This window comes from Lipophrys pholis (assembly GCF_963383615.2).
Source record: "Lipophrys pholis genome assembly, chromosome: 1".
Lineage (NCBI taxonomy): Eukaryota > Metazoa > Chordata > Actinopteri > Blenniiformes > Blenniidae > Lipophrys > Lipophrys pholis.
Window position 1 is genome coordinate 38,788,298 of NC_137635.1, and position 20,114 is coordinate 38,808,411.

At 40.1% G+C, this 20,114-nt stretch overlaps 3 protein-coding genes across 4 annotated transcripts; 2 read left to right on the top strand and 1 right to left on the bottom strand.

The window, feature by feature from the left end:
* Positions 1-1,390: 1,390 nt before the first annotated feature.
* Positions 1,391-2,939, bottom strand: rps28 (ribosomal protein S28). Its single transcript, XM_080464371.1, has 4 exons — positions 2,871-2,939; positions 2,523-2,570; positions 1,942-2,064; positions 1,391-1,505 (listed from the first exon to the last, which is right to left on the bottom strand). Exons 1-3 carry the CDS (start codon positions 2,907-2,909, stop codon positions 1,942-1,944), a joined length of 210 nt encoding a protein of 69 aa, XP_080320497.1. The 5' UTR covers positions 2,910-2,939; the 3' UTR covers positions 1,391-1,505.
* A 1,085-nt stretch (positions 2,940-4,024) lies between these two features.
* On the top strand, positions 4,025-9,942 carry LOC308110016 (potassium voltage-gated channel subfamily V member 2). Of its 2 annotated transcripts, XM_080464009.1 has the most exons (5): positions 4,025-4,471; positions 4,738-4,827; positions 4,948-5,581; positions 6,140-6,265; positions 7,630-9,942. In XM_080464009.1, the coding sequence occupies exons 1-5, from the start codon at positions 4,458-4,460 to the stop codon at positions 7,945-7,947; spliced, it is 1,182 nt and encodes a 393-aa protein (XP_080320135.1). In that variant the 5' UTR covers positions 4,025-4,457; the 3' UTR covers positions 7,948-9,942. The 2 variants fall into 2 exon arrangements, with proteins under 2 accessions (XP_080320135.1, XP_080320134.1); XM_080464008.1 differs by having other exon boundaries at positions 4,054-4,827.
* Positions 9,943-12,479: 2,537 nt separating this feature from the next.
* On the top strand, positions 12,480-12,964 carry insl3 (insulin-like 3 (Leydig cell); the record flags this gene model as incomplete). Its single annotated transcript, XM_080464324.1, has 2 exons — positions 12,480-12,684; positions 12,774-12,964. The coding sequence occupies 2 exons, from the start codon at positions 12,480-12,482 to the stop codon at positions 12,962-12,964; spliced, it is 396 nt and encodes a 131-aa protein (XP_080320450.1).
* Between the last annotated feature and the right edge of the window lie 7,150 nt (positions 12,965-20,114).

Sequence of the window (20,114 nt, forward strand, 5' to 3'; positions counted from 1 at the left end):
TTCTGCAAGCTCACTAAATTAGAAAAGAACTTTTTAGTTACAGTGAACAAAAGCATGAAAACTATTGAAAGTGAGAGCAGATTCGTGCCTGTGCTTTACCCACCGAACACATTTTTCCGGTTGGGAAGATACATCCAAATAGTATAAACTGAGTTTGCAGTATTAGACTGTAGAACAAGAAAGGTGGTTTACATAGAAAGGCTCTGAACACACCTCAGAATCCAGAATGGTAAATGAACTCAACATGTTACTCACAAAAACCCACCTCAGTCCCCTGAAAGCTACAGCAGCCATTTATCAACACATTCAGCCTCCACTGAAGTATTCTGAGAGTCTGTTTTTAAAAAAAGATATTTCAACACTTGGACAAAGTGGGAATATTTAACTTTCTCTTCCAATGGAATCCTTAAGAACCTTAGGAGCAATCTGAAAGATTCCCTTTCAACCCTACTCTCAACAAGGACTTTCAAATGAGGACCAGAGCAACACAGACGAACCAAGAAAACCCTAAATAAGGTTCTTAGTTTAGTGACTTCATTTCATTTACTATGCAGGATACCCCATTGTGCCAAAGGCCTTTTCAAACTGCTGAATAATGTACTCCTCTTTCTATTATCATAGTCTGTCACATCAATTTTTGCGGCTCATCTTGTATTTGCTCTTTTGTTCTCTGATTTGGAGCAGATGGGTCAAAACGTCACAATTTATTTAAATTATATTCTCAACAAAGATCACAAACTCAGATTTTACAGAGTAGACATTGGGAAGTAAAACTCATTGAGAGTCCTGCTTTTAGTAGCCAACAAGATGCTCAGGCTCTAAAGCACAACGAAGAGAGATTTGGAAAAATACATCACATTGAAAATAGAACTTCAAGTACATTTAAAATAAGCTTCCTATCAGGTGGTCCCCAATAACATATCTTTTTGCAATATGCTTATATACATATTTCTGTACCATAAAAAATACTTTATATTACATTTCTGCACTCATTGAAAATTAAACAACTTATTTTGCTCTTAACATCTTTGTAGGTGATGTGTATGCATCACCACCTTTAATTTATCCATTCACTTATATATGTACAGTATTACGAATCTTATTAAAATTATATTTCCTATTTATTCCATCCCTGTAAAGTGGTGTGACGTTTTTTTGGGATCCAGAAGACTACTCACTCCTACCTATTCAATTAATGTATGGACATTGAGTGGATGTGAAAACTCAAGTTGTATAAACCTCAACACTCTGACCACCACTGCCAAGAGTTCATTAACTCTGATTGTTTTGTTGGACAAAAACTTTCACCAGCCCTGAGATGGTTTGGCATTTCCGATCCTCTAAGAACCAAAGTCTACAACTAAGATAAGTAAAGACAGGACTGCCAAACTCATCTCAACAAATTTATTTCAAAACATCCGAGCAGGCGAGAATGAGGCTGCTGCAGGAGAAAGTGATGGCATTCGCTCCTCCAGTGTGGGGTTGGCATCTTCAGCCTCATCGCACTGTGGAAATAGAAGTTTGTTAAAGCCTCAAATTAGCACATACAACAAGAAAAACATTATGCTTCTACATTTTAAATAAACCAGACAGATCATCTTACAGCTGATAAACACCAGTAAGAACACCAATATTTTGTGTAAACATTTATCCCCAAACCAGTATTCGATCCCATGTCACAGACTAGTCACTGTTCTGCCCCCCAGGAATGATCGTCTGGTCAAAAGTAAAATTTGACTCCAGAATCAAAGAATCCATAGACAACACTAAAGCGTCTGTGGTGTGTTTTCAATGGATTATCTCTGCAGTTAAATTATCGATGCTTAGTCAGTGAGGAAAAAACAGCAATAATATCCTTAATGATAAGATCTATAAAATAACAACTCTACTGCATATCCAAACCTTAAGTTGAGAGATTTGATAGTGGAGTTCGATTCTCACCTATCGCAGCCTCCTGGCCTCTCTTTCAGACTCCAGGAGTGTCAGCACATCTCCTTCTCTGACAGGGCCCTTCACGTTCCTGATGATGGAGCGATTACTATCGTCCATGAACTCAACACGGACCTGGAGAAAGAAAACAGTGCAGAAAGTCCACATTAATGTTATATCATAACATAAACACAGGTATTGACTTCACTAATGTATTAAAACCCAAACAAAAACACACAAGACATTTGATAAGGACTCAAACTGCTGTGCAACACAGAAGCTTTTTATCAGAATTGCAGTGTGAATTTCTTTCCTCAGATATGTAATATTTTATGGGCTTGTTTGTCACGTTTACACATTGTTTTAGCCACAAAGAGCTTCATTCATAATTTAAAGTGATCTCACCACACTGGAGATTTCTCATCTCAGTCGACAAATCTACCACAGCACCTCAACAGGCACATCAAATAATAACTTAACACTCATACAGACGTGATGCTGCATTAACTATCAGGGCGTCGTGAAGTATCAGCAAACAGCACGGACAATTGATTCAAATCGTGAAGTTTGAGACATTAGCATTATTAGCATACCTGTGTACACTGTCCCTGGGAGCCAGTTCTCCCGAGCACCTTGGTAACCTGAAGAGAAAACACAAGTTATAACGTCATTGCAGCCCTGTGGTATATTTCTAATTCTGTAAAGCAGCAGAGACGGAACGGGAGGTGTGTAGTTCATGCTAACTAGGGAGCAGCTAAACCGACAGGCGCACGGACGGGCCTCCATGATGGGTGCACGAGCGCCGGACACACTTTACTTAATCCAGACGTCAAATCTAACTTTAGCTTTAATGTTTTTGGACCAAGTCAAAGATTACTTATTATTGTATGTGTCCACCCGTGTAGATACGATAAATTCTACGAAATATATTGTTTTCTTACTCTTGCGAGCTTGATCGGCTGCACGCGGCTGGCGTCCATGTTGTCAGGTTAGACCGGAAAGGACGTCATGAGGTGTGGGGGAGGGTTAAACGGTAACAAAAAATATGTACGCCATTAGCAATTTACAAATTTTATCATTTTGTAATGCAGACATGGGATAATCAGATATAAGATACATATAACAGTTAAATATTTACATTTTCAAAATATTGTTTTGTGGATAAAGTCTTTTATCTGTTTCCGGTGATGTGGGGCATACCATGTATCGACGTCTTTAGGGTAAAACACCTGGGTCAAACCATATCTTTATGTGTGCTAAAACTATTGCAATAAAACAATATATAATGTAAACACCCATTCATTCACGTATAAGTCATTATAGCCCTTCACATTTGTGACTCTCCTTACATTTTAATGATGTCAGTAATGCCAGAATGTGCACAATGATTGTAGACAACTAATATTTTCAGTTTGTGGCATATCAACATGTCTTATATGTTACCTATACGTAGTAACCCACTGATGAACAGAGAGATAAAAGGAAAAATCAAACAGGATAAGCCTGAATGATAGACTTGATTTGCCCATTGATAATGAATCTGTCAATAATCAGAGCTAAAATGATTATTAGTAATACGATAATGACCAAATATCTAGTATGAGTAGGGATGTGTGTATTTAACTCTGTGTATCTTATGATTTGTGGTAATGTGGTAAGTTATTGCAGTATTCACAACCTGTTTACTCTTAAATTGTGGTCTGCAGTTCTGTGTTATGAAATGCTATTTCAACAAATTAGAAATTCAGTTTCACCAAATATACCAATAATGTACATCAGCTTCCTAATATATTCACGACTACCTTTTTTGTGGCTTGTCTTATTATTTTTTTATATAATGTACAATGAGTGATGAGATGTTATTCCATACATGGATGCGTTTTAAAAATATGAATCCATCCTTATTTGCACAGTGAAGCAAAACTTCAGAAAAACAGCTGGAGATCGCTTATGTAAGCGATCTGCTCTTTCCAGCCTTGTTAGCAGTGCAATACTGTCATCGCACCACTCTCTGCCTTTCTTCCTCTCTCAGAACTCAAAGCCCTAAATCACTGTACTAATCCTCGTGAACAGTATTTTTAACTTGCGTTGGGACAGAAAGAACAGCAATAGGATTAGAGAGTCAGTCAAGAGCCTGAATCCTTAACTCATGCGGTTGATCTTCTTGCATGCTGGGTGAAGAGCGCAGCAGCTATCTTTTTTTTTTTTTTATCTTTATTTTAATGTGAAGACACATTGTGTCTAACATTTTTGAGATTTTAAAACAATGGACAACTTGTGGGATATACAGAATATTATTTTTCAGTGACTTTGACCAGATTGAAAACTTTCCAACTGGGTGGTCTTCTGAGAAGCTGTCACAATGGATTTCAAGCCGAAGTTGAAAGTGCTGAAAAAGCGTCGCTCCAGTCTTTTTGCCACCATAAAGCGGGAGATGAGCTTTTCACAAAGTGCTGAAGACCAGGAGTATGAATTTCCATTTTCACAGGACAGCTCAGTGAAAGCATGGACGTCCATGGATAACCTTGATGCCCGCAATGAGGTAAAACCTGCAAAAAAAGACATGAAGAGAGAAGGAACAAATCTGAGAAAATCAACTATCGTCAACCTGAACGTAGGTGGAAAAGTGTTCCATATCCCGAAGCACCTGGTCCTCCGATACCCTAAAACCCGGCTTGGTATCCTTGCAGTCTGCCAGGATCAGGTTAAGCGTCTGACGCTTTGTGACGACTACAATGTTCGGAACGACGAGTTCTTTTTTGACAGGGACCCCCTGTTTTTCCATTACATTTTTCACTTCTACTGCAGCAATGTCCTGTGGGTGATGGACAGTCTCTGCCCCGTCAACTTCGAGGAAGAGATGTCCTTCTGGGGGCTCAAGCTGAAGTACACTCCCAGGTGTGGTGTCCATACTTTGTAGTCACGGTGTCGTGTAGCCTGGTCAGATGTTACTTGAGAGTTACGAATGACTTTGCAAAGTGTATTTTTGTATAATACCGATTATCTTGTCCTTCCTAGGTGCTGCCGTATTCTCTTTGAAGAGAAGGTCGATGACATCAGAGACCAACTGAAGGTCAACCAGGAACTGATTGATGAGATTAAGCCTCACCAGGACGACGAGGGCTACAAGGCCATGTTTCTTGGACGTTTTCGGAAGGCCCTCTGGGACTTGATGGAGAACCCTTACTCCTCACTCTCAGCCAAAGCCTTTGCTGTGTTCTCCAGTCTCTTTGTGCTAATTTCTATTGTTGCCATGACAATGAGTACGGTCAAAGAACTCAGGGACTACAAATTTGCAGGTAGAACCTACATGGAGTGGATAGAAATTAGCTCCATCCTTTTCTTCACATTGGAATACTTTTTGCGATTATTAACCACATCCAACATCAAGCATTTTGTGAGGAGCGCCCTAAACTTTGTTGATATCGTGGCTGTTATGCCCTACTTCATCCAGCTCGTTTTCGAGGCATTCTTTATTGATTCAGAAGATGCCAGTGCTCAAGAAGACCTGAAGACCATGGCAAGAGTCAGCAAAGTCAGCAAAGTCCTCAAGGTCATCAAACTGATGCGAATCTTCCGCATCCTCAAGCTTGCTCGTCACTCCACAGGCATGAGGGCGTTTGGCTTCACCATCCGCCAGTGCTCAGAGCAGGTATGCAGAAATATCAATCAAATACATAAACACATGTTGTAAATGTTTGTACCTCATATAGAATCATTCTCTTTTTTTTTAACTACTTTAACAAGATGAAACAAAATACAATGTTTATATCACTTTCTTGTTGGATGTCTCAGTTGGACTTAAAAGGTTTACATACCAACTTTCTTGCAGAGGATATACAAGTCCAACCAATATAAAGCTACACTAGACTAGCTTAGCATAATTGACAACAGGACACCGTCCACTTTGCAGCAGCCCTGAAGGTTAAGATTTTCTACATTCATTTTAATAGAATTAGTTCAAAGGAATGCAGATGTCAGTGTGCAAAATTATTGAGATCTGGAATCTGTTTGTGTGGTGCTTTATTCTTCAGTTAATTACCTGTGGGTTCATAACTTTAAAGCCAAGATTTAAGCAACCAGCAACATCAATTTTTAAAGGAAACAAAATCTAAGTTCAACTTACAATGTAATACATACTGATATTTTGGTAAAAAAAAACACCTGCCATTGTCATACTATTAACATGTGCTTTTCTGTCGTACGTTAGGTGTGTTGTCTGTTTCTGTTCATTGCCATGGGCATCTTCACCTTTTCCGCCCTGATGCATTCTGTGGAGGTGGACCAGCCGGGGACGCCATTTAGCAGCATACCAGATGCCTGGTGGTGGGCGGCTGTAAGTATCAGACAGACTTCAACAGTAACTTTAATAGATTTTCGGGCTTTGAATTTGATTCAAAGCAAATGAGACTGTTTTGTGCATGCGACTTTGTTTTGGTTATTTTTGGCTGACGGTGAATGAAGAAACCTGCAATAATCTTAAATCATCCATTATCAAGTGAAATCAAAATGGTAAATGAAATTCTTCCTAGCTGAACTTCACATTCAGAGGACATTTGAATATTCCCGCATGCTTTCATTACTAAAGGGGTAATGAATGGTTTACATTAGTTCAGGTGATGTTGCCGGCTTTTCTAGTCGTCAGTCAGACTCTTTCCGGATCACTTAAATAGGTTCCGATTCTTGGTAATCTGTTCCTCTTGACAGAGCTGGGAGAAGCTCAGCTGGGGGTGTGGCACTGTGATCTAGCAGCGCAGTGCAATTCGGGTGTCAAGGATTAAGCCTACTGGGATTTGCACTGCCTGTCTAGTCAGGCCCGAGCAAAGGTGCACCGAGCAAGGCAGAGTCATGTTCTGTGCTATTTTTGGGGCTCCACGAAAAGGGTGAATTCACAAGTACAGCCATATTCGAGGGGTTCCGATAAAATCCAACTGATTTAGCTTTTGAGATATTCTGACAAGCAAAAAAATAACAAACATACAAGTTTCTGTGTGGATCATGAGATGGAGTTTAGATTGACTTGAGACGTCTATCAAGCTTTCGTCTTGTTAAACTCCAGTTCCTTCTTGGTTCTTTGAGTAAATCTATTGAAATGGTACTCTGACCGAACAGCCGATGTCTTCTGTCCGCCTTCACAGATAATTTTAACGGTGTTGCAATGTAAGTTTATTCATGATGTTGATTTATTCTCAGCTGTGAAGTAGAGCAGATTGTTTTAACTCAATAAGTTTTAATGTTCTTCTGTTTGTGTGGATTCGTCAAGTGAGATGTGAGTAGAAGTGAGATATTTGGTCATTTTAAGCTTCACATTAATATTATTTTTTTTATAAAATCTGTATGTTTATGTCAAGTAACACAAGGCTCTATGTGCCATTATGCCGTGTTTCTGTCACTCACATTTGAGGACGTGGTTTTTATTTATCTGGTAGCAGCTGTTAACTTATGTGTCTAATCCCATCTAATACTTTGCAATGCGTTTCATTTGTTACCAGTCACAGTGATTGCTTTCAAGATGTGACATGGAGCTCTGCTTTGCCGGAGGTTCATTTGATCTTCATTATTCTTAATTTCAAAACAGCGAATCATAAATACAAAAAGCTTGAAAACTGATTTGTCCTGTAAAATGTCTGTGGAAAAAATAACTGGCAGCATTGATAACCTGAAGCACTTCTTTTCTTTTCTTTTCTTTTTTTTCTGTAGGTGAGCATATCAACGGTGGGTTATGGAGATGTCGTTCCCATCTCCTATCTTGGTCGCTGCGTTGCGTTCGGCTGCATCTCCTTTGGCATCATCCTCAATGGCATGCCCATCTCAATTCTCTTCAACAAGTTCTCTGACTACTACGCCAAATTAAAAGAGCAGGAATACACGTTCTCAAACACGGAGCGCACCTTCCAGCTCAAGAAACGTCTGAGGCGCAAATTTGACAGCTGCTTCACACCACAGCCAGACGACTCGGATGATGAGATCCACTATCGGCCTAGTGGACGACACATGAGCTTGGAGAGCGAGGAATGAGAGAAGCTGCCTGGATGTGACCTCACTAACCTAAATGGCCTTATCACCCACGGGTCTCAAGAGTGTAAGACCCATCTGCCTCCAGCCCTGAGCCTGTGTGATTTAGGATGAACAAACTCAAGGGGGAAAATGGAAGCAGCAACAAGTTGAGCTAAGCTGTAAGCTCTCAGCTTTAGAGTAGGTGGCCGTTTGCATGCTATCTGTGATGATTGTCTGTTAAGTTCATGCTCACGATGAACAGCTTACTGTTGCTTTCCACGAGCAGCATCTGGCTGCACATCATTCTGACTTCACTAAAATAGAAGTTTGACACAGAGAGGTCAACTAGTAACATCATTTATCAAACTATGGTACACTTAAATATATTTGGGAGGCATCAAAGTACTTGTGAAAAACTGCTTTCACTGGAAGTGCTATTAATAAACTGTTGTGGACAACGACATGATCTTTTAGGCTGCACTTTACAAACTCTGCACGATTCAAACACATCATCACTTCTCTGTGAACCTCTGTATATATTTTGGCTAAAATCACCCGGGCGGTTTCTGTCATTATCTTGTCTGTCGTGGGCTCAAAGAAAAAAAGTGTATGAACTATTAAAACTTGCCATTTGTTGTATGTGCATCAGAGAAAAGGTTCAGAGCTCTTTAATATGTCATAAATTACATGTAAATTCAATTTGCGCTCATTTCTTTCCATCCAATCAGCGCCTTGAAGGCAAGAAGGAAGTGGAGCAGGGGGTGTGCCTGTTGCGATCAAGAGCCACGGTGTAATTTTGTTGTCATGGATTAGCTGGGATTTTCCTCTGCACCTTCTGCCTCATCAGACAAGGGTAAAAGTCAAACTTGTCCGATGCTATTTTGGTGATGCAGAGAACCTGATCAGGTGCACATAATAGCTTCTATTTAAGGTCTGACAAGCTGCTCCAATAGCTCGTGATTTGTCTTTGACATACAGTGGGAAGCTGTTTCAGTTTCACTTACTTATGGAGGAATGGCTCTTATAACTGCCCTCCAAGGGCTCAGTACTCCGGCTGGGAGAAAGTGCTGACCCTCACAAGTCAGGATCAAATATGTCAGAGTCCTGTGGTATAAACTGCCCTTCTACTGAGCTGCTCGCTCTGTTTAGCTGTTTCATTAAGCTCATTAAACCAATAATATTTATGGGCAACAGTCCTTCAAAGAGCACAGTTACATTAAGCCAATGCGTTATTTCATTAACAACATATTAAACGTGCCCTGTTGGCCACAGGATATGGCGACAACGACCAGTTTGTCCATGGTTTCTTTTTAAAGTAGAAATCTGCTCACTACATTTGCTTCCGTATTCCAACCATACTGGTTTGTACATTTCGTGATGAAAAACATCATGCAACTCCAATATACAGTTCATACGAGATAAATCACAATGATTAACCCTCAGGGTTTTTCCATGCGCACAAATTCATATTTAAGCGTGTGTTATTAAACACTAGGGAATCACTGGGATAAATATTGTTTGCATTCAGACATCTGTTGTTGCCATATGTGACAAAAACAGAGAAATAATTTTATTCGCATATCACATTACAAAATGGGCTTTACTGTGCACTTCAGTTTAGATGAAGTTGGCTGTTTGATTACATTTATTTATACATCACAAAATCCCAACATACAATATCACATTTTTGGAATTTATCAAGAATCAAAAGACAAAAAAATATTTTGACAGGAAACCTTGAGAACTACAACTGACAAGAATCTCATTGGACCATTCAGAGTGAATGAAGAGAGGAACTTCCTGGTTCATATTTCATTTTCAGCAAATTTAAAGCTCTTTAAACTGATATTTCACAATTGCACGCATGTGTTCTTTTTCCAGAAATAATATGTTTTACTCAATGATTGTTAAGAATGAACATTTCCCATGCAAATATTGTATAATGTGAAGGGACTGCATTTCTTTTATTATTATTAATGACAGAGAGAAAGAAATAAACAAACATCAAGTTTCTTCATTATTTCTCAGTATGAGACATTAAACACAATTCCTATGATTATTATAGTGTGGACATTATTTAGAGAAATCTTTGTTGATAAGATTTTAAATTTGAACTACCTTATCAAAACTATTTTCTTCACTATCCACATTCTCTCTCAATGTCACAAACCTGATGTCTATATCTGTTTGCAGACACTCGTCTTATCCCTGAGGGACGATGCTGCAGTCTAATAGTATTACAGGATAAGGTGATGGGAGAGAAGCCAGTGGTCTAATAGTGTCTTCAGCCTCAATAAAACTCAAGATTACAGGGAGACTCTGGTAGTCTCACATGACTCACCTCCGACTGAATGGACAGGAATAAATAGATACAGTACCGAGAAACAGTCTCTAAGAGTTGCAGATGCACTCATATACTGTTGGAAATGTGACTGATTGCACGTGAAAAAGATATTCAAACCTTTCTGTGCAGAGTTTGCATCTTCCCCATGTGCATTGGCGACAGCACACTGCAGCTACCAGTTGGATAAATTGGTAAAGAAAATGAATGGAAGAGGTTTGGGGACAGAAACGACTGATCATCTAAAGACTCCTTCTCAAAAAAAATCAAAAGGCAGGGATATAAAAATTGGAAACCACCAGTTTAATCCACATTACTTAATGTATCAATAATCCCAAAGTTCTTATAAAAGTTGGTAAAACTGTTTCACAGGATGTAAATGCAGAGTATTTTTTATCTTATTATTAAGACATGGCTGTATAAAGGAGCTTCAGATGGAAACACCAAAGTCTTCTAACTATACTTAAGTGCAGAAGTTGAGAACATATGAAGAAGTGAGCTTGTCAAATAAAGGTGAGCCACACAGTTTAATGTTTTAGAACTCTCTGTTCTCTCATGTTGTCTCATGTCTTTAAACACCAACCAGCTAAAAGGCAGCAAATGATTCAAAAGTGATGAGCGATAAGTCAAGTGAATACTCAAGGAAAAATCTCTCCGAGCTATATTTATTAATTTCCTTGACCTTTTGCAGGAAGGAAGTGTTTATTCATCTGAAAGCAGAGCGGGTTGTCGAGGGTGGGGTCAAACGTTCACAGGAAATGTAATCACTTTACGACATTCAGCTCAGCAGGACAGTCACCTATTACTGCCCATTATGCAACCACAGTTTTATTTTAAAAAGGCTCGGCAGATTTAAACCTGCATGTGGGTAAACATACATAACATTAAAAAATGATAAACACTGGTATTTACCTTAATTTAAAAGGTGAAAAATTGGATGATTTTGAAGAGGAGTACAAAACACAATTCTAAAAAAAAAAGAAGAAAAATGACAAACATAATTATTAGGATTATTCATCCATCCATCCATCCATCCATCCATGCATCCATGCATCCATCCATCCATCCATCCATCCATCCATCCATCCATCCATCCATCCATCAATCCGTCCATCCATGAGCGAGAGCAGGATACATTATTATCATTATATATACAGTAAATGTATTCATTTTGGAAAGCACAGTGGAGAAGTGGTCAGCCCACATTCTCACCATCCGGAGAAAGTCTGGGTTTCAAGTCCGGGCTGGATCTCAGGGTTGGCTCTTGCAACCCTGGATAAAAGGTACAATTGGTGGATTTTCTTTATTATGACACAGCAGCTTCACATCCTCTTGGCATTATCTCTCAAAGCAGAGAGGAATCGCCCAAAACTGACCAGAAAAAGTCCATTTGAGAAAACAACACTGGACATTTCTGATGTCATACGGTTGACAGTGAGGAGCCAAACAACTCTGCTAGTTTGTCAGCAGTACTATCTTGCAGAATAGCCTGATTTGGAAATGATAAAGAACAGAGAGTAAGAACGGTAAAAGAGAAATGGAAAAGAAAAACAAGTAGGAATAATGTGCTGCTTTTCAGCAGAGCAGCTGAAAGCAATAAATCAACCACTGCTATCACTGATACCATCGTTAGAGGTTACAAAGCTAGAAGTACCTAACAGATATTGAAGGGGATGTGACCATGTGAGTCAATACCCTTGACATCTTTCCAGTCGTAATCGCTTTCAATTAGCTCACATCCTTCAAAATGTGAAGGAACGGATCATCGTCGTAACAAAATGTCAAACATTACTTGAATGCAAGGCGATAATCAGGCCAGCAGTTTGATCTAACATCTGAGGTTCCACACAGAAGAAACTCAGATAACTTCGGTAAAGTGCAGTGACGGAGAAAGAATTTTCCTCTGGATTTTTAAAATAAGCGATCACGCCAAGAATCACGCTCATGGTTAATGAGCATCTGAACTTCCAGGCCCAGGTGTTTATCTCGATGCGAGTTTCAGCCTTGAGCCGTTGCATCAGTGTCATACCAACCTCTAGATCAGGACATCCTTACCCCATCACCAAGGCTGAAAATATCTTTCAAACTTTCTGCTGGTTGATACACAGGGACTATATAAACCCCTCAAGTTCACCTCATAAGTCACCTCACCTCTCAACTCCAGTCAATTGTACCTGTAGTCACTGGCCGGGGAGCTGCAACACATGACACGATGCCTTCTGCTCAGTGTCTGGTGTCTCTGATGGTGGTGGTGCTGGCTGCAGAGTCCGTGGTTCATGGACAGGACAGGATTAAGATGTGTGGGAGAGAACTGATCCGTCTGGCTGTCTCATCCTGTGGGAACTCTCGGCTCAGGAGAAGTGTGCCGGACAACTGGGCCGTCACCGAACTGGACCAGCACCACTACGCTCTCCACTGTAAGTACTTGGTCTCACTTTTTTTCTTTTCACCTTTGGAGTTTTTCAGTGTTTCCCATTTAATCTCAGATTATTGCACATCTGCACAGGGGACCATGGCTCTCCTGTGGAGGAGCCCCAGGCATCAGAGACTCCACAGTTTAATGGAGAGAAGGATGTCCGCTCCCTGGCTCCTCACCGGTACCCCGTGTCCTTTCGGATCAGGCGGTCTGTTGGAAAAATATCTGACATTTGCTGTGAGAAAGGGTGCAGTCTGAAAGAGCTGATACAGTTCTGCTAGACGCAGCTCACCACAAGGTGAATTTAAAAGTTGTCTTCAGGCTCTGATGTTGTATAATCTCTGAATAATCAAGATCGCTTTGCTGAACAGCTGATGATGAAGTGAACTGTGCACAGGAACAATCAATACCACTTGATCATATTCCGTTTTTCCTTCCGTACCATGTGATAGCAAAACAGACAAAATTGAAATGTACACAGGCAGAGACACAAATGATTTGTTTTGTATTGATGTAACTTATAAATTAACATTTGAAAATGTGACACTGACTAGTAAACTGTAATAAAACCTATGATGATTATCTCATTTTTTTCAGGAAACCTTTCAGTGTTATAATAACCCCAGTTCTTCAGATGACTTGTTGGCTTGTTGCATTTTCACTCTTTGCAACATTTATTATTCTCATTCAAAACCACAATATGTCAGATACAGACAGGAACAAGCTTGTATTAGTAATGGAAACCATATTGGATTTAAGTGGTCTGGGAGACCTACTTATTGAGACGCAACGCACAGATACACTTGCAGATGGTTCAGTCTTAATGATTGGCCATCTATGAAAATCTTTGACAGTGTGGTTGTGGTACAGAAACACAGAAGTGTGCACTCCATTCGACCATGAGGTCCCTGTTCAGAAGACACTTCTGGAAATGTTTAATCACATATCATACTATTCCTTATTTTCTTACACCTGATCAATATGGGAATGCTGATCTGCTTCTGAATATTGACAATGGATGGGTTGTCCTTTTCTGAGCAGGATGTTTCTTTCTGTTCTTTTTCTTTGGCTACAATATTGTGCAGTATTGATTAAGCGAGATGATATGTTAAAAAAAAAAGGATAGTTAAACAGTAGGACACTCATTACTCAACTCAACTTTATTTATAATTACAGGGTAACATACCACTACACATTTAATGGGAAAGGGTGAAATCTGCTTTTTTTTAAATCAGTCCTCCTCAAAATTTTAACATTCAACATCCACTTGGGGGACAGCTCGAGACACTGTAAAATTAAAGCACTTCCTCTCACCAGTCGCTGGGTGGCAGTGTTGTAACGGAGCGTCATTACTCTCAGAGCAGGTGTCAGCAGGACAGGAAATGAATCACTGGTCACCAGTCCATCACAGGGCAAACACACAGAGACACAACTACGCGCACCAAAACCTACAGGTAATTTACAGTCACCACTTATTCTCACGTGCTTGTTTTCAGACTGTGAGAGGAAACCAGCTCTCTCTCTCTCTCTCTCTCTCTCTCTCTCTCTCTCTCTCTCTCTCTCTCTCTCTCTCTCTCTCTCTCTCTCTCTCTCTCTCTCTCTCTCTCTCTCTCTCTCTCTCTCTCTCTCTCTCTCACACACACACACACACACACACACACACACACACACACACACACACACACACACACACACACACACACACAGGTCGGACAACCAAACTGCACACAGAAGGGCCAGTGATATTGTCATTATGAGGTGAGAGTGCCATTTGGAAGATGCCCACACATGTCAGACATTCTCTCCACAGGAAAAATACAAAACTAACAAATAAAAGTCAAACTCATTTTATTTTACAGGTACAGACCAATATCAACGGGTCCAAATTGGTGAACTTGTAAATATCAGCAACCATGCGACTTGCTTGAAGAGCCTCACCAGAAACACGCATCACTTCTCCACATCAACACCCACACAGTGTGTTTGTCATTCTTGATGAAGGTAATTAAACCTGTGAGGAAATAAACCTTGAAATTGCAAACGGTTTAATTGAACCTGATTATGTGTTCAAGTGTAAACATGTGTAGGCACAAACATACAGGCTACTGGGCCTATATCAGAGTACAACGTTATTATACAGTTTACAATGCTGCTTCTTTTTCTGATAGGCCTGAATCAGACTGAGCAGCTGAGCCTCCTTTTAGCATCACAATAACAGAAATAATTTGTGTAACCCGGCCAGTTTCTCACACTGAAGAGTGTTTAATTCTCTCAATGGATAATCAAATGCAGTGCTGATTATCTGCCACTCTTTACTGCAGCCTGCACTAAATAACTCCTAATAGCAAATGAAATCAGCCTACAGTGACTGATTGGTTCATTTGTTTTAATTGGCATGGGATGGATTGCGTGCACATACAATTAGTTTTTCTATAATTGGTTTTATTTGCAGCATTTTCGAACAAAACACACAAAGACGAATGTTAAAATTTGGATCGGCTTATTAGTAGATCATTGTGTTGGGAGGGTTTTCAACTGGAGACGCTCAGAGAACACAATGTACTGATGATGTTTCAAACAACGGGGCTGATTCAGCAAAATGTTTGTTCCTGTGCAATTGATTCTTGAAAACATAACCTTTCTAAACAATGAACCGAGTCCCACCATTGTGTCCTTGCACTGTTTGTGCACTCTGTGTAAAGAGCAAGGGAATTTGTAAAAGAAAACCATAAACCATCCTCTTTCTATGATACTTTATGTAATTCAGGGAAGAGGGCATCTCACCACATGCACCGCTTAAGAAATCTTATCTTAAATGAACATTTACCCAATAAAATTGAAATATAATTTTAAAAAATTTCAACTTTTGCAAATTACTATAGAGAATACAGTTTTAATACCACAGAAAATATACAAATATAAATCTTTAAGATATTTAAAATAGTAGCAGGTAGTATATGAACATCCAATAAAAAAGGAAATCGTGGATTTCCATTTTTATCATAAATTATAGGCGGACCTCTTGACATTACAGAGAGCCGATTTGAAGGTGCTTTTGCAAAGTATTAAAAGACATTACATCATCTTATCTGGCCGATCTTTTAAACCTTTGTGTGCGTACTTATGCTTTGCGCTCACAGGGTACTGGTATTTTAAATGCCCCATAAGTTCAGGAGGAAAGACAGTAGGTCAGTGGGTGTTCTCATTTCCAGCACATTTTGTGAAACAGTTTACACGTCGGTGTCAGATAAAACAGAGCACTCGAGATTTTTAAAGCTAACTTTTTAGATTTTTAAACTGTGTTTATTGTCTTATTTTCTTCGCTGAGTGATGAATGGGTCCATACAGTAAATAGACAGCTTGAAGCGATGTGACAGTCTTGATGTAGTGTCTCATATTAGCCAGCAGAGAGTGACAGATATCTGACTTCAAGCTATGTGCTGCTTCACTTCCCTCCATCTGGCACTGCCTCTCACCTGAGACTGTCCTCACTGGGGGGGGGGGGGGGGGGGGGCTCTTTCATCCTGTCAATATAAGAGTGTTTTAAGTCTCAGGGTTACTGTAGTAGGCTCAGCCGTGTCACGTGTAATTCAGCCACACAGCTCCTTCGGCGCCGTGATGATCCATCTCTCAAAGCTCATTACAGTAAAAATGCTCAATCACGTCAAGTGATCCTTTAACTCCTTGTCATAAGAGGAGAAATGTGACTAGAGGACACTTCCAGGCCTCCACCATCTCCATTAAGTGCCCGTGTGAGATGCAGAAGCCTACAGCTGCATGGGGCCCCCTTTTGATGCGCTGCTCTCCAACCCTGTTTGTCAACTGAAGAAAGCTGCAAAATCAAATATGGAAAATGGAATCAAAGTCCCTGATCTGTCTTTCTGTCTCTTTGAGTCTAGTTTCAGTGAGCAGGAAAACCAACAGGGCCGACTGACATGCACCTTCACTGAGTGGAGCCCCCCCCCCCCCCCCCCCCCCCCCCACACACACACACGCCAGGCAGGAGAGTGATTGTGCACCGGTGGGTGTCAATTTGCATGTAAATGAAATGGCACTCAGTGCTCTTGTTTCTAACAGTAAAAGTGTCAAGGCTAAAAATGTTATATCGTGTGTGTGTGTGTGTGTGTGTGTGTGTGTGTGTGTGTGTGTGTGTGTGTGTGTGTGAGTGCTCTGAAAAACAGTACGTGTGTGGGTGTAAGATCGGGGAACCCATTTGAAGTCCGAGGCCACACTCCTCTATAAAAGCATGTTCTTTTAATACCGATGTGGATTGTGTGTCATGTTCTGTAGACCAGCGAGCACATGTGGGTGTGCTGAGGGGAACCGGAGTCAGGAGGGTGATGGACAAGTCGTTTTTTTGTGTGTGCATTATTGTTGGTGCTCGAGGCAGGTCTCAAACCAACATTTGTTATTGCAGGTGTCCTCAGGAACAAGGTCTGAGTCTCGGGTGGTGGAACAAGTTTTCCACATTGATGACAGGGTTGGTTGTTGCTCCCAAGTTGCACTGAATCGTATGTGTGTGAGTTTCCTATATATTTTACATTTTTTAGCCGCCTCACTAACTCCCTAGCTTGTAAAGCCTGGCCTATTCTGTTTAATGTGTACGTATTTGAGGTTTACACTCGCAGTGTTTTGGTTAAGGTTACCATTAGTTTCTGAACAAAAGGCAGTAAGTGTAAATTAAAAAGACATTATTCAAAAGAAGTCTATTTTCCATTTCCCATGTTGTCTTGCATTTCAAACCTAAAAATGTAACGCATTGCCAGGCCTATCAGACAAATATGATAAATTACTGGATCTTCTGTTTATGTGTGTGAGATAAAAGTAAAGCAATGACTTGAAAAGACCTCATATTGAAAAGTAAATCTTATTCTGTGAATGTGATATTAGTTTGGGACCACTGGATTTGTTGTGGTTAGGACTCTCGTATCATAGCGAGAATATCTCCAGTTCAAAGCTGGTTGAGGGCCACTCTGTGTGGGATTTGCATATTATCCTTTAGCTTTTTCATTGCACGTAAAATAATCATAGGTGTGAAAGTATGCACATTATTTGTTTCTGATAGCACTGTGGTCTGGATCAATTCGTGGTGTATCTTGCTTTTCGAATCGGCTCTTGGGGCTCACATTTCTAACTTGAATAAACTGCATATACAAGATCTATGGATAAATGAACTATCACATAGATAAGTGTGGATATCTCTAATTTCCAGCCCTCACAGTGGTTTGTGGCGGGATCACCTGCATACTTCTACAATTTATTGCTTTCATATTACATATTATTACAAATTAAGGTCTCGTTTACACGACAACAAATACGAGTGTATCTGCAAAACCTTCTGCACGTTTGGGGGGTCCGTTTACACGACACTGGTGTGCGGATCCACTGTCTCTGCAAAGTTTTTATACTGGCTCCCAAGGTGGAAAGCTACTTTCAGGGTCGCAATTCCCCCCTGCAGAGAGGCGACAGAGCGGTTTTACTGCGCATGCGCACCACCTCCCCCCCCCCCCCCCCCCTTTGTAAATAAGTACCCATAGTAGTATGACTTGCAGTCAGTATTCTAGTTTTCTATTCCATATAGCTTTATAGTTGATACTAACCCCTGATAACATCCAGTTCGTCATCAGTTCATACGAATGTCGGGTCTTGATTTTGTTCACGTTTATAAGGTATTGTTCTCTGCACACGTCTGGATGGTTTCATAGGCGACAGCGCCCTCCCGTGGCCAGGCATACTAACAACAGTGTGTCCGCTGCTGCAGTGCCAAAGCAACACTTTTTCTTTTTTCTTTTTTTTTTAACGGATTAGGTGTGATCACATAAAACGTTGTCCTGTCAACGGGGCCTTCTCTCTTTTAACTTGCAGGGTGTAACAGTATCTGTGAGCTCCATTTACAACCTTATAAAACCAGGTTTTTAATGACATATCCATCACTTTGTTGACATGTCATCTGTCTTCACATTTTTTTTTTTTTTTAAATGAACAAACATATACTAAATCAGCCCCATATCTCCAATTAGTTCAGATTGGTCCTCATTGATAAAGTGAGTATTTAATTTTTTAGTAGCTCAAGAAATTGTAAGAATTTCAGTGTTGAACATATTAGTGTGGAACATACTGTTTATTCACTGTTCAATTTAATGTGTTGTAAATGACCCCAATTCTCAGCTTAAAACATGCAGACCTTAAAGTGTAACCTGTTCATGTTGCGACATCCTGTAAAAGCAAAGTTCTTCTGTAACTTGTTCTCTGGAAATGATAAAAGGTGCAAAAAGTGTAACAGTACAGACACAGACACAAAAATAGACAAAAAAGAAGTGCATACATATACATACTGCACTCCATACAGCCATTAATATCATTGTATGGTTATTTTACATCTGCAGAGTATTCTTTCAATTAATCTTGTGTTTAATCCACGGTGATAGCAAATGTACCTCTCTGGGCTTATATTTTTGGCAATGTGCATCCTGTTTAGGTCACAGAAAACCTCGTCGACATCACTTAGTCATTAGAGCTACAGTGTGTATTATTCCTGGGTTATGAAGGGTTAATAAATATTGTGAGCATGTTTTATGTTTGATAGCAAACTTCACACTTTAAAGATGCTTAGACCTGCCCCAATCTACAGTGTCTCAGACTGACACACCTATTTAGAATGACAGAGGACATAATTAATCTTAACAGTCCCAGTGGTGCATTTTGTGCTGTGATATATCACGGAGTCAGCTCAGGGAAGAAGCCTTAATGTAAGGGAGTAAGAAAAATGCTCTTCTTTCTCCAATATACAGTCACGAAATCTCTTGCAGTTGCTGTCCTGCTGGATCTTTTTTTTAAGATCACCTGCAAGGCTTCACATTAATCATATTTGGACGCATAATGGAGTCACTCGGACTCCATAAACCAATAAACATGCCATCATCTTAAGAGATGAGGCTCTGCCCGGGGTCATGGAAGCCCCCTCCCGCTACTAAAAAAACATCTCTCAGTTCTGTTTGTTCCTACTTCATGTTTACCAGCTCCCAACGTCATTTCATATACTGAGAAATGTTGTTAACTCTCCATCTGCCCCATCAGCCGCCGCACGCTGTGAAGCGTCTGGTCTGTCTTTTCCCCTGCTTGACGACACTGAGACGGCCTGACCAGCAGTGACAGCTTCAGGAGCATCGTGTGATTAGACGCTGCTCCCGGGGGACAAGGGACAGGAAAACCGAGCGACTGGAAGAGCTTTCCCCTTGTGTTTCAAGGTGCTTTTATCTTCTTCCATCTACCTATCTGCAATACAAGGACTGTTGTTTCACTATCGTTCGACATGTTGCTATGAATCATTGTGTTGCACAGAGTAAAAAAACAGCATTGCATCTACATGTTTTCAAATTTTATGAAAGACGAGTTTATATCTAAGTATTATGATATTGCTGGTCTGTTTTT